General features: G+C 44.3%; 1 protein-coding gene across 8 annotated transcripts in view; it reads right to left on the bottom strand.

The window, feature by feature from the left end:
- LOC127618560 (zinc finger protein 501-like) overlaps positions 1-15,354 on the bottom strand; it is a 346,529-nt gene that overhangs the window by 110,360 nt on the left and 220,815 nt on the right. Inside the window, exons 1-4 of one of the 8 annotated variants that reach the window (XR_007967458.1) lie at positions 12,775-12,881; positions 11,961-12,122; positions 11,357-11,864; positions 6,017-7,120 (exon numbers count right to left, since the gene is read on the bottom strand). The exons of 1 other annotated variant lie outside the window; for it this stretch is intronic. Coding sequence is in view for 3 of the 7 variants with exons in the window: in XM_052091086.1 (XP_051947046.1) it covers positions 6,219-7,120; positions 11,357-11,864; positions 11,961-12,122 (1,572 nt within the window). In the remaining 4 variants the exon portion in view is untranslated. Of the gene's footprint in view, positions 1-514; positions 598-1,840; positions 7,121-11,356; positions 11,865-11,960; positions 12,123-12,774; positions 12,882-15,354 lie in introns of those variants that run through there. 6 more of the 8 variants (XR_007967459.1, XM_052091086.1, XM_052091084.1 and 3 more) reach the window with 6 other exon arrangements.

Raw genomic sequence — 15,354 nt, forward strand, 5'->3', positions numbered from 1 at the left:
TTTAATTTTCCTGACAGAAGGAATATTATCCCTGATATCACACATTCATCACCGAGATGTCTATTTAATGTGTTTTAACATCTTTAACGTTTTTAGCTCATCTGAAATGTCTCTTTAAGACGTCTAATGTCGGATGTCATTAAGACATTCAGCAGATGTCTTTGAGATGTTTATGATTTAAAATGTTTGTAAATCTGATACTTTTAAGATGTTTAGATGTTATTTAGACTGTGACGCTTTCCAGATGAAAAGATCTGGCTTTATTCAATATATAATCACCTTCGTTGGACTCATTTATAAACAGCAACTTTAATTAAAGAGCTCATATATCAGAAATTACACATAATATTCTCAGATTTATGCTTGTTTCTCCTGAAACTGAATAAATTACATTAGAGTCCGTCACAAAACCACCACATACAACAATACGCGTCGTTTACGACCATTAAAACTCGAAAGAGAGAAAACATGCATAAAAATACACACAAAAATAACAAGAAATCTCACAAATTACCTAAAACGTACCAATCTAAGCGTTCAAACGGTGAGTTCTTCTTTTGTTTAAGGAAGGTTTGCAAAACAACGTATGGTGATTTCCCGCCAACTACTGGACTGGAGTGTGGATGAGTTCTTCTTCTTCTTTGGTGTATTACGGCAGTTGGGATCCAAACTGTTGCATTACTGCCACCTACTGTCTTTCTTTAACTTAGTCCTTGTTAATTAGATTCGTCTTTCCAGTCCAGTCCTCCTTGGGAAATTAATAAAATATTTCCTTCCTTGATCATTATTTCCACATTCTACTATATTTTTTATATGATATATTGTAAATATCTCCTGCATGACATAAAGATGTGTTTAACTGTCTCCTCTGACATTCATCGCATAAACCTGTAGGATGTTTTCCTTTGATATAGAGAGTTTTATTTAGCTTTCATGACCTTAGTCTACTTATCATAATTGACCATACCTACTTTATTTTGAACCCTGTACAGATGTCTCTGTTTATTTTCATGATCCCACTGATGTTGCCATTTTTCCAATATCTTTTTCCATACTAGATTCTTCCCTTCTGATTTTGATAACTTAATTTTGACATCAACATGTCCCTTTTTTGTTGCCTCTTTTGCCAATCTATCAGCTTTCTCATTTCCCTGTATTCCCACATGCGCTGGGACCCACATGAATGTAATACTTCTCCCTAGTCTTATTAAAATATATAAACAAAAATTTCGTAGAGTCGCTACATATTAAAATGTTGTTATCCCTGGTCTGTTCAATCCATTATAATGCTATTAATATAGCATACAATTAAACTGTATACATTTAAGCTGTGAGATTTTTCTTTTTTTATGTAACAAATTCAAAATAACCAAGGCAAACAAACAAACAAACAAACATACCAACGACCAACATGTCAAGACTACCTCCTGTATGTATGCATATATATATATATATATATATATATATCTGTGTGTGTGTGGGGGGGGGGTGTTTATGTGGTTTACGAGGACAATTATTTAGGTTACAAACTGGTAATTACAAGGGGAATTAAGTTACAAGCCCCAGGCCCCACACCACACCCAACCACAACTAATCCCCACCACACCGGACATGGACTGGGATGCCACGGTCTTCTAGGGTCCCGAAGCAGAGGTGTGAAAAAAGAATAAATTTACTTATTTTAACCGAGCAATGCAAATGGTCACACTTAATTCCCAACACTGGGGACTATTGCCCAGGGAACTAGTTGTAACCCCTTGCAGAAACACAAGTTCAACAGCCAGTAATGAGAGAACAGAGATGTGACCTTCAAGTACAAAATATGTTTTATTAACGACCATCAATAACAAATGAATGCCATTAAAACATCTGACTTTGATTTAATGTTAAAATCATAATTTAGAAAATCTAGGCCATATGCCAAGCACTAAAAAAAGTCACAACCCACCCCTTGATTAATGAAGTAATTAATGCAGGGTAAACCAAGTTAAACAAACTGAAACATACAACAAAAAAGGGGGGAAAAACACACCTAATACCAGGTTCTAAAAACAACTGTCAATCCCTCGGTCAGATTAGAGAAAGAAGTTCCAGGAATCGTTTCAATCCCTGGTGCCAGCAGAAGAAAAACTATCGCCCACCTGACCTGAGACCTCTTGCAAGACATCATAATGCAGTGGACCGACTACAGAGTCAATCTGGCCAGAAGGGGAAACAGTTGGAGATGGCAATGTAGCAAGTGGGTTTTCCTCTGACAGTGGGACAAGAATCCAACACTGTCCATCCTCCATTTCTTCTTCACCTCTAGTGTTCTCAGATTGCAAAGTCTCAAGGCCAGCACATGGAAGAGAGTACAAAAGCAAAACATCATAATCAGGCTTCAACATAGTGCAATGTATCCATTTAACCCGTGTAAGCTTATCTAAAGGTGCAATAGAATAAACAACTTCCCCCTTATTAGGCCCTTGAACCACTTGCTATTTTGTTGGGCTCCACATTTTTGTAAATTATTTCTGCCCCGGTTACTATGATCTCTTCAGTAAACTAACTGCCTGTGGCAGGGCGGAGGGCGGGGCCGGGTCGTGATCCTACACACCCGGTCCCATATTAGGCTAATCAAGCCTCCGTGAGGGATAAAGGTCGACTACAGAGGATCGTGCGGGAGAGAGAGATCGTTTACGGACATGTCCGTCATATGTGTGTTTATGTTGTCTTTTAAGTTTATCATTAAAACTATTATTTATATTGTCAAGCCGGTTCTTGCCTCCTTTCCATTGATCCGTTTACACTGGTGCCGAAGACCGGGAAGGAGGAAGGGATGCCCGTCACAGAGTCCTCGACACTGCCGTCCACCCAGGGGAGCGCCGCTGCCATCCACCAGGGGAGGGAGTAGACCGACCGCCCGGACGCGGTGAATGGCCGCCGTCCACGAGGCGAGTGGGGACTGGACGCCCCGACCGCCTGGAGCGATGGAGCCGCTGCCAGGGGCGGAGGAGAGCCCTGCCATCCCCCAGAAATGCGGAGGGGTCGATGGAAGACCGCCGTCCACGAGGGGAGGAGGGATGTGTCTCCCCGACCGCCTGGAGTGGCAGGGCCGCTGCCAGGGGGGGAGGAGTGTCCCCAATAGAGTTGCCGAGAACGTGGAGGGGCGTTCTGACCGCCGGGGGTCGTGAGTCTGACTCCGCTCCGCCCGGGGAGAAGCGGCTGTTCTCCGCCTGAGAGGGTGGAGTAGTGATCGAGGACCATGCAACAGTGTATCGGAGAACCGGTGAGTAGGTGTTTTTTTTTCCCATCTCTCTCTCCCCCTCTCTCACTGGCCTTTCCCCCCCTTTTAAATTTTACAATGTTTTTTTGTGGGGTTCTACACTGTTACAGGAAGTACCCCCCCAGTTTAATTATTTCTGTTTCCCTCCTCTTGTCCCCTCCCTCGTCCAGGTAGACGGGGATGACCTGCTGGCAGACGGGGCTTAGGGCACGCCCTCCCCCAGGGAAAGGGGGGGGTGTACGTCATGCTGGGGGCTCCCCAGCCTGAGAGAACGAGGGAGGAATGTGGCAGGGCAGAGGGCGGGGCCGGGTCGTGATCCTACACACCCGGTCCAATATTAGAGATAAAGGTCGACTGCAGAGGATCGTGTGGGAGAGAGAGATCGTTTACGGACATGTCCGTCATATGTGTGTTTATGTTGTCTTTTAAGTTTAGCATTAAAACTATTATTTATATTGTCAAGCCGGTTCTCGCCTCCTCCTTGCCCATATAAACCCCTTTACCCCTCCCTTCTTTCAAATGACAGCCGTAACCCTTCTGGTCATGCCTCTCTTTCCGCCCTTGTGTGGTGGAAAGTGAATCTCCCAAGATGTGGGCAGTTACCGAGGAATCACACATCCTCCACAAGTACTGGGGGGATCTCATCACTGCTTTTTGCAGATGATGTTGTCTTCATGTCATCATCGGTCCGTGACCTTCAGCTCTCACTGGATCGCTTGGCAGTCGAGTGTGAAGCGGCTGGGATGAGGATTAGCACCTCTAAATCTGAGGCCATGGTTCTCAGCAGGAAACTGAAGGAAGGAGGTATTGCCCCAAGTGAAGGAGTTCAAGTACCTCGGAGTCTTGTTCACAAGTGAGGGGACAATGGAGCTCTATTGCACCGTTGTCACGAAAAGAGAGCTGAGCCGGAAGGCAAAGCTCTCGATCTACCGGTCAATTTTTGTTCCTACCCTCACCTATAGTCATGAAGGCTGGGTCATGACCGAAAGAACTAGGTCGTGAGTAGAAGCGGCCTAAATGGGCTTCCTCAGAAAGGTGGCGGGCTTCTCCCTTAGAGATAGGGTGAGGAACTCAGTCATCCGTGAGGAGCTCGGAGTAGAGCCACTGCTCCTTGGCGTCGAAAGGAGTCAGTTGAGGTGGTTTGGGCATCTGGTAAGGATGCCCCCTGGCCGCCTCCTAGGGAGGTGTTTCAGGCACGTCCAGCTGGGAGGAGGCCTCGGGGAAGACCCAGGATTAGGTGGAGAGATTACATCTCCACACTGGCCTGGGAACGCCTCTGGGTCCCCCAGTTAGAGCTGGTTAATGTGGCTCGGGATAGGGAAGTTTGCGGCCCCCGCGACCCGACTTCGGATAAGCGGTTGAAGATGGATGGATGGTATCACATTAACTGTAATGATGGTGTACGAGAGCAGCAATGCAGCTCGCACCTGACTGAGGAGAAGAAGAATTACACAGATCACAGTCCATGCACTCTATACTACAGCTTCAGGTGATGTAGATCCCAAAGTATGAGGGAATTATATAACAAAAACAAATAAGTAAATTCAGAAGCACTCTCGTTGTGGAATAAGCAGAGCCAGAGCTCTTTAAAGGAAACACTCAGGCGTTAATTCTCAAAGGCAGTTCTATTTAATACATTATAGCTTTATTAAAGCTCAAATAATACAGAAGCAGATCATTTAAACAACTACAAAATCCGAAACTGGCATTTCTCTGTACGGTCAGTGCCTCTTTATTGTTAGTAAGCATGTTTAATACAACATTTTAAGTCAGGCCAAAAGCTGATTAATCTTTGCAATAATTGGTGAATAGTCGAATAATAGTTCTAATAATCGTTAGATTAATCGATTATCAAAATAATCGTTAGTTGCAGCCCTATACTCACTGAGCACTTTATTGCATCTCAGAAAGTACAACACATCCAACCTAGAGGCGGATGGGCTACAACAGCAGAAGACTATGTCAGGTTCTGCATCTGTCAGCCAAGAACAGAAAGCTGAGGATGCAGTGGGAGCAGGCTCTCCAAAACTGGACAGTTGAAGACTGGATGAACGTAGCCTGATTTGACTAATCTCTATTTCTGATGAGGCACACTGAGGGTAGGGTCATAATTTGGCACCAACAGTATGAGTCCATGGACCCAACCTGCCTTGTGCAAACAGTTCAGGCTGGTGGTGGTGGTGTAATGGTGTGGGGATTGTCTTATTAGCCCACTTTGGACCTATTAATACCAGTCAATCATCACTTGAATGCCACAGATTATTTGAGTATTGTTGCTGAACATGTGCATCCCTTCATGGCCACAATTTACCCATCTTCTAATGGCTACTTCTAGCATGATAATGCACCATGTCACAAATCAACAGTCATCTCAAACAGGATTCATGAACATGAACATGACGATGAGTTCACAGTTCTTCAGTGGCCTTTCAAATCACCAGATCTGAATCCAATAGGGCCTCTTTAGGATGTGGTAGAACGGGAGATTCACAGCATGACTGTGCAGTTGACAAATCTGCAGAAATTGCATGATGTAATCGTGTCAACATGGACCAAAATCTCAAAGGATTATTTCCAACATCTTGTAGAATCCATTCCATGAAGAATTGAACAACAGAATTGGCTGTTTTAAGAACAAAGTGTTACTAATACACAGTATTATTACAGGGTTCCAAATAAAGTGCTCAGTGAGTGTATGTACTCCAAAAAACAAAAAAAGTTGTCTCATGTGGGAAAAAAAAACGTCAATACATTGCTTTTGCAAATCTTCACATTTAGTTGGGTTCTGCTGACATCAGCACCAGGTCATCTGGAACACAAGAACAACAATACAGTACATACATAAAATGTTCTTGTAATTTTACATCATACCACCAATATGTGCATGTAGTCTAACGATTGGAGGAGCTGCCATCTTCTGGTGGAGAAGAGTCATCACAATAATTAGACAAGACTATCCTGTATGAATTCTCTCATGTGTTTTCAGGGAATGTAACTGAGTGAAGCTTGTTTCACAGTGTGAGCAGTTGTATGGTTTCTCTCCAGTATGAATTCTCTCGTGTGTTTTCAGGGAATTTAAATGATTGAAACTCTTTCCACAGTGTGAGCAATTGTACGGTTTCTCTCCAGTATGGATTCTCTTGTGTGTTTTCAGGGAATGTAACTGAGTGAAGCTCATTATACAGTGTGAGCACTTGAAAGGTTTTTCTCCCGTATGAATTCTCTCGTGTGTTTTTAGATTTTCTGACTTAGTAAAACTCTTTCCACAGAGTGAGCACTTGTATGGTTTCTCTCCAGTATGGATTCTCTCATGTGTTTTTAGGTGTTGTGACTGAATAAAACTCTTTCCACAGTGTGAGCACTTGTATGGTTTCTCTCCAGTATGAATTCTCTCATGTGTTTTTAGGTGTTGTGACTGAATAAATCTCTTTTCACAGTGTAAGCACTTGTAAGGTTTCTCTCCAGTATGGATTCTCTTGTGGTCTTTCAGATCGTGTGACTGAATAAAACTCTTTCCACAGTGTGAGCACTTGTAAGGCTTCTCTCCATTATGAATTCTCATGTGTATTGTCAGGTATTTTATCTGAGTGAAACTCTTTCCACAGTGTGAGCACGTGTAAGGTTTCTCTCCAGTATGAATTCTCATGTGTATATTAAGATCTTTATTACATGTTAAACACTTTCCACACTGAGAGCAGGTTAAATATTTCTTTGCTGCTTGTTTTTGAGGATTTATTGGTGAGAAATTCTTCTTAGTCTTTGAGTCAATCAAAGATTTTTCTCCAGTTGTGAAATCATGATGTTTCTCCTCCACTTCAATCGGATCTTGATGTTCCTCTTTCACTTCCATCAGCTCTACAATGAACACAGTAAATTGACAAAACTCAATTCAAGAGAGACAAATGTGGGGAAAACAAAGAAATCAAATTGAACCCTAATGAAATTTATGTCAGAACACAACAAGGTCAAACATTAATTTGTGATTTTTGCTGTGCAATATTTACTAGGGCTGTCAAACGCTTAATGTAATTGGATAGTATGCCAATTAATCAAATTATTCAATATATTTATATTTTATAAAAAAAATATCAGACAAATTAACATTTTTGTGGGAGATGAGTAAAGCATTGAAAAGACAATATAAATGATATTTATCCATATTATTGAACATAAGCCAATAATTTGCCCACAGTTCACAGAAAACCATTTTGCAACTGAAATTGTCAATCGGTCCAAGACTTATTCCAAGGACTTTTCTAAGGAGACGTCAATGTACATGTGAGTCAGATGGATACTTTGAGTATGTCACCATGGTTGCGTCGCAACAAACGTCTAGGTTACGTATGTAACCTCCGTTCCCTGATGGAGGGAACGAGACGATGTGTCGGAGAAGCGACACTAGGAGTCTCTCTTGAGCCCTGAATATGCCTCTGATCTATGAAAATAGGCCAATGAGAATTAAGCAGACAGTATTTGCATACCCCACCCCCGGACATACGGGTACAAAGGCGGAGAAATACATAGAGTTCATTCAGGAGTTTTCTGAAGAGCCGGAAATGGTCCGGCCACCACAGTGGCTCGGCTCAGCAACGTGGCCGGGAGGACACAACATCTCGTTCCCTCCATCAGGATCTGTCGCTCACTTCAACGTTGTGTCGAAGAAGCGACACTAGGGGTCCAATTTAAATCACGGCATGCGCTGAGCCATGTACGTGTACTGCTGACACAAGAGCGGGCAGGTATTTTACGTTCAAAGGCAACCACTTGTGTCGGACTACACGTACCCTTCCCCAATGCCCCATAAAAGTCATCGGAATCCTTCTGGTTGCCCTAAACAGGGGAACAAGGCGACGCTTGCCAACCAGGGAACGGGCCGAGCCTAGCAGGGCCTCTTTTCTCTCTATGTTTCTCGGATAGAGCAAAATGGCTGGGGCCCTTACACGCATCGTGGGAAGGGGGTCTTACCCAGTTTCCTATACTTTCAGGGGGAAAAGACCCTGCAGAGACCACAACTGCCCAGGGCCGGGGAGGTAAAAGTGGCAATCACATGGGCCACTCAGGTCACATGTGGAAAAATGGCGCGGTGGTAGATTCAGCCTCAAGGAGGGGGGAGTTGCTACAACACGGTGACTGGAGGGCAGCTGGACTGCCTAAGGGAGACGCGGGTCCACTCGTAAGGGGACCGTACCGTGAAAAACACACAAGGAGTCCACGCAGGATTCCCCACCTGTGGAGCACCTATTCCAGTACAGGGTAGAAATGAGTTCCCGCAGTGGATTGGGTGGGCAAATTCCTCCGCTGAATTGCGGACCCATAGGGAAATAGCTCTTTTACTGAGAATGTGGGTACCGCAGCCCAGTCTAAAAATAAATTCAACAACAGATTCTCCTCCCGGCCATCCATTGGAGCTAACGTCTTTGTCCCTTGGTCGATCATCTCTGGAGCGCCTGGGAGCCTTGCGGGTCCTCGAGGGGGTACGTGAGAAGGGGGGCATCGACTTTCTGCGGGGTGCTCCTCGCGTGGGCTGAGAGCTGAGCCCAGGTTGCAGCAGAGCAGGGCATTTCTTTGCCGCAGGAGGACGCCCTCGGTGAGCAGACGGGGCATGGCCCATGGCGGCAGGTTTGTGGCGGGCCAGGATATGCGAGATGGCCTCCGTCTGTTTCTTCACCGCGGAGAACTGCTGGGTCAATCCTTGACGGTGTCGCCGAAGAGGCCGAACTGGGAGACAGGGGCGTTGAGGAAGCGCACTTTGTCGGTCTCACACATCTTGACCAAGTTCAGCCACAGATGCCCGAGTGACTGCGCTGTGACCTTTGTGGCTCTGAGGGCGAGGTCGGTCACTGAGTGCAGTTCCTGCAGCATGCCGGGATCAGGGCTACCCACGTGCAGATCTTTCAGTGGCTTGGCCTGGTGGACTTGCTGAAGGGCCATGGCATGCAGGGCGGAAGCAGCGTGTCCAGCGGTGCTGTAAGCTTTGGCAGTCAATAAAGACGTTGTCCTACATGCCTTGGAGGGGAGTACAGGATGACCCTGCCAGGTGGTAGGGTTTCCAGGACACAGGTGGTGCGCAACAGCCCTGTCCACCTGGGGAATCGCCTTGTACCCGTGGGCCGCTCTGCCTTCAAGGGTAGTGAGAGCGGATGAGCTAATGGCTTTGTGACATGTCGAGAGGGGTGCCCTCCATGCAGATGTCAGCTCATCATGCACTTCCGGGAAAAACAGGACCGGGGGAGTCCTCAGCGTCAGACGCCGCACTCTCCGATGCAACGGTGAGATCATCCACCTCGAGCTCTAGAGGATAGGCAGGCTGGCTGTAGGGCGAGCCGCTGTTGCCTCGATCACGGACGGGAGTGAACGAGCGTGCCGTTGGGCGGGTGGTCTGAGGGGGCGTACCTGGCAGGGCTGCACCCACTGCCGTCCCCAGATTGCCTCCATCGCCAGCCGCAGCGTCCTCAATCCCATAGGGAGCAGCAGCAATGCGTGGGACGGCTGGAGTGGCGTGCTTTCTATTGAAAGTGAGCCGCGACCGCAACATTGCCTTGGTCATGTTCTCGCAGTGAGAACATGAACCATCCACAAACCCTGCCTCGGTGTGATCGCAACCCAGACACACGATACATCGCCTGTGGCCGCCTGAAGCGGAGAGCACTCTACCGGATCCAGGAACTACACGGGGCGAAATGGCATCATTATAAAGACCCGTCCTGAAAAGGACGTTCAACGCCAGCTGTGTATTGCTCTTTCAGAGAAAATCACTCTTTTAAATAAACTCTTACGTTTTTACGCTGTTGAAGCGCCCAGGGGCAAACTGCACTGCCGTGCAGAGAAGGAGAAAAGCCACTGAAGTGCGCCGTAGATCCAACAACAGGCAAAGCATCAGAGGAACAGGAACGGGTGTGTTAACTCGCAGCTGACTGCAACACGACCATCGGCTCCGAAGAAAATTTCTGAATGAACTCAACGTATTTCTCCACCTTTGTACCTGTATGTCCGGGGGGCGGGATATGCAAATACTGTCTGCCTAATTCTCATTGGCCTTTTTTAGTCGAAGTGAGCGACAGACGGGGAACATACAGTTAAAAGAAAAACTTGTTTTGATATTCCTGCATTCGGATTTGTGCTCCATCGAGCTGTTTGAAAGCAAGAACGTATTTTCATAATGTGTTGTGTGGTTAGTTCTCTGTATAAAATGTGCATTGCCTTTAAAGATGTAGTTTCAGCCCTCAGCTGAAAGCAGGCAGTATTTCAAGCTTGAATTGCTCTGTGGTAGGAATATCCTTATTACATACAGCCTTGCCTCCTCACAAATAAGGTCAAATATTTTTCATACTAAATAATTCCGAGTTTATCCCACCAAACATTTTCCAAACAAGTTGGTAAAGAACATCTGGGTTTGAATGCGTTAATTTAGGTTCATTTATCATGGGTGGCAAACTCTTCATTATGCGTCTATACATTATTTCAATTTTGCACCATTAATGTCTTGCACCCAGTAGCACAGACGTGACATTTGCAGTGATACTGTGAAATTTAACTTCATTTTTGCAACTGGCAATATCACTTTTTGAAAGATGGGTTTTCAACAGTTGTTTGTCAGCTTGAACATGAACACCACACCGGTGAGAAAATTATATAGTGTCAAGTCTAATAACCGCTCAACACCCCGTTGCCAGTTTATATCTCCTAGGACCACTGTCAGTAGATACTCACCAATGCTGACTGAGAGCACACCACAAGCCTTGCCGTTTCAGAGATGCTCTGACCCAGTTGTCTGGCCATAACAATTTGGGCCTTGACAAAATTGCCTTCACATTTCTCCTGCATTCAACACGTTGACTATGAAAACTGATTGATTGTTTGCTTACCATAATCTACCCAGACCTTGACATGTGATCTTGTTAGGAGATGATCAATGTAGTCATAATATTTGGGCTCATCAGTGTATAGCACTATAATAGGGTAAAATATAGACCTAAACGAACAATTTAAAAGGGGTCTTGTTTTCATTTGTTTAAACATCTTTCTTGTGACAGATTCTGATATGACGGTCAATTGTCATACACATTTAAAACATTACAGGAAGAAACATACCTGAATAAATAAAATCATCATCCCTCTGATCTTCCTCTGCTGTGATTTCTTCTTTTATCTCCTCCAGCTTCACTTCCATCTTAACTGGTGTCTCCATCATCTGCTGTTCTCCAGCATTACAGCCAGAAGCGAGAGACCCTGTGGAGGTTTGATCATCATCACCGTGTTGTTCCTCTAATGTGGTTTCTCCTCTCATCTTCATCAGTTTCCTGCAGTCCAGCAGCTTTACTGAACACATCTTCGCTGGTGTCTGCAGCGTCTGCTGTTCTCCAGCATTAGAGTCAGAAGTCAGAGACTCTGTGGAGGTTTGATCACCCTGATTACCGTCAGTAGAACAGAGTAAAGTGAGCTGTGGGTCCTGTGTGTCTCTGGATCTCTGTTCAGAGAGTTTGTCCAGCAGTCGCTGTGGTGTGGACTGATCTCTGCCGCTCCACACTGAATCCTGACATTCTGTGGAGGTCCCATCAGTCACACACACTGAAGATTGACAGGAAACATTTTCCAGCTCCTGACAAACACAACACAATCACATCTGTACTGTTCATCATATCACATCATTTAAAAGCTTACAATCTCAACTTTAAGGATGAAATGAATGTTTAACCTGTAACCTGTCGTCTCTCTCCATCAGTTTTGTCTTCAGTGACGTCACCTCTTTCTTCAGCTGAGAGATTTCTGTGATGAAATCATCAATATCCAGCATGGACAGATCAGTTCCTACTGATTTACAGCAGATCACATCCACCTGCTCTCTCATGATGAACATCTGAACACAAAAACATCATCATTATAATAAACTGACATTCATCAGACTCAAAAAAGATTATTATAGGATTATGCACAATATCTTTGTTGAAATAACTGTATGTGAGATGATATAAATATAATTGTGTGCTTTGTGTTTAGTTTAATTTTCCTGACAGAAGGAATATTATCCCTGATATCACACATTCATCACCGAGATGTCTATTTAATGTGTTTTAACATCTTTAACCTTTTTTATCTCATCTGAAATGTCTCTTTAAGACGTCTAATGTCGGATGTCATTAAAACATTCAGCAGATGTCTTTGAGATGTTTATGAAAAATGTTTGTAAATCTGATACTTTTAAGATGTTTAGATGTTAATTCAATTGTGACGCTTTCCAGATGAAAAGATCTGGCTTTATTCAACATATAATCACCTTCGTTGGACTCATTTATAAACAGCAGCTTTAATTAAAGAGCTCATATATCAGAAATTACACATAATATTCTCAGATTTATGCTTGTTTCTCCTGAAACTGAATAAATTACATTAGAGTCCGTCACAAAACCACCACATACAACAATACGCGTCGTTTACGACTATTAAAACTCGAAAGAGAGAAAACATGCATAAAAATACACACAAAAATAACAAGAAATCTCACAAATTACCTAAAACATACCAAACTAAGCGTTCAAACGGTGAGTTCTTCTTTTGTTTAATGAAGGTTTGCAAAACAACGTATGGTGATTTCCCGCCAACTACTGGACTGGAGTGTGGATGAGTTCTTCTTCTTCTTTGGTGTATTACGGCAGTTGGGATCCAAACTGTTGCATTACTGCCACCTACTGTCTTTCTTTAACTTAGTCCTTGTTAATTAGATTCGTCTTTCCAGTCCAGTCCTCCTTGGGAAATTAATAAAATATTTCCTTCCTTGATAATTATTATTTCCACATTCAACAATATTTTTATATATATTATATAGATTTATTTTATATATATTATATATAAAATAAATCTAAATATTGTAGAATGTGGAAATAATGATCAAGGAAGGAAATATTTTATTAATTATATATATATATATATATATATATATATATATATATATATATATATATATACATATATATGTCCACCAAAGCAGACAAAGAGCTGCTTAGAATGTCTAAAGCTCTGCGCGCGGTCAAAGCACGTACCGGACACAGCAACAAAGGGGCTGCAGGAATGAAAGCACTGACCTAACTGTGCACCTCTGTGGGTTTTCAGCCCAGGAACAACACCAATTTGCGAGCAAGCGCCACTTCAGGGCGTAAAGTTGCCTGGTAGAAGGAGCTCTGGCTTGGTTGATCGTGTCTACGACAGCAGGTGGTAGATCAGCTAGATCTTCCGCATCCCGTCCAGGGGCCAGACGTGGAGGTTCCAGAGGTCTGGGTGCGGATGCCAGAGCATGCCCCGTCCCTGAGAAAGAAGGTCCTTCCTCAGAGGAATTCGCCAAAGGAGGAGACGACAGGCGAGTTGTGACATGTGATGGGAGTGTACGCTGCCTTGGTGATTTATGTACGCTACCGTGGAGAAACCTCCGCAGGGCAAAAATACAGCCAACAACTTGCGGCAGCGTTCCCATTGCACACGGCGCCCCCAACCCAATTTGGAGGTGTCTGTGGTGACCAGGATGCGTCGGGACACCTGCTGCCAGGGGACTCCTTTCTGTAGAAAGCAGAGGTCTGTCCAGGCTTTGAACATTTGGTGGCAGGCAGGGGTAATAACCACACGGTGCATGCCACGGCGCCATGCTTTTCTCGGGACTCGAGTCTGGAGCCAGTGCTGAAGCGATCTCATATGCATCAACCCAAGCGTCGTGACCACCGCGGAGGACGCCATATGCCCCAGGAGCCTCTGGAAAGGTTTTAAAGGGGCCGCTGTGCCCAGCCTGAACGCGGTGAGGCATTTCAGCACTGACTGCATGCGCTCGTTGGTGAGGCGCGCTGACATTGAGACTGAGTCTAACTCCATGCCGAGAAAAGAGATGCTCTGAACACGGGGTGAGCTTGCTCTTTTCGCAGTTGACCTGAAGCCCTAAACGGCTGAGTTGCCAGAGCACCTGGTCCCTATGGGCGCATAGTAACTCTCGGAAGTGGGCCAGGACGAGCCAGTCGTCGAGGTAGTCGAGTATGCGGACGCCTGCTTCCCGGAGCGGGGTAAGGGCTGCCTCTGCGATCTTCGTAAGGATGTGAGGAGATAGGGACATGCCGAAGGGGAGGACCTTGTACTGATATGCCTGGCCGTCGAATGCGAACCATAGAAAGGGTCGATGTCGAGGCAATATTGAGACGTGGAAGTACTGTCCTTCAGGTCTACCGCTGCGAACCAATCTAGATGCTGTTTTTGCATGAGCATTTTGAACGGGAGTTTGTGCAAGGTCCGGTTGAAAACTCAGAAGTCCAAGATCGGTCGTAAGCCACCACCTTTCTTGGGTAAGATGAAGTAAGGACTGTAGAAACCCTTCTTCATCTCGGTTGGAGGGACAGGCTCTATTGCGTCTTTGAGTAAGAGAGTCGCGATTTCCGCACGCAGGGATTTGGCATCTTAGAGCTGTGTTAGAGCTTTATGATGTTGGTTCTCGCAGAGTTCTTAGACTTTTACGACATCTTGATTTCAGCTTTACACTGCTATGACTGAAATCTTCATCTCACATGAATGGCCATGCAGTCATAGTAATTTAAATTTTTAAACATACTCTATTCATTTCTTTAGAAGTAAAACTTGTTTCTTGAGGAAAGATATTACTGAGTAAACCTTAAGTCATGGAAGACGCGGAGTATCATACACTAAAATATTTCCTCTGTAGTCACGGATAGTCAGCTTAAAAATATCAAACATATTTGATATCCTCAGACTAGATGGAATCATAGTCCAACACTTGCATAACCTAATTGAGTCAGAAACAATTAAGCTGAAAGTACACAAAAGTCAATGTTGATAAATGTTACAGAAAGTGGAAAAAAGCATTATAATGTGAATATTTACATTTTACACACACATGCTAATATTAATCAGTGCAAATCAAACACTAGACACATCCTCAGATTATGAAGGATTGGCTTTAATAGTGACATCAAACAAAAAAAGTTCACAGCATCACAATTTATTTTAAATTAGACAAACAGAGAAATTAATTAAAAGATACACTCAGTCATTTTTGTGTGTCGTCATGGCCTGGATGCAGCATCATGTAAAATATTAGTGAG

The sequence above is a fragment of the Xyrauchen texanus genome, chromosome 25 (assembly GCF_025860055.1).
Source record: "Xyrauchen texanus isolate HMW12.3.18 chromosome 25, RBS_HiC_50CHRs, whole genome shotgun sequence".
Classification (NCBI taxonomy): Eukaryota; Metazoa; Chordata; class Actinopteri; order Cypriniformes; family Catostomidae; genus Xyrauchen; species Xyrauchen texanus.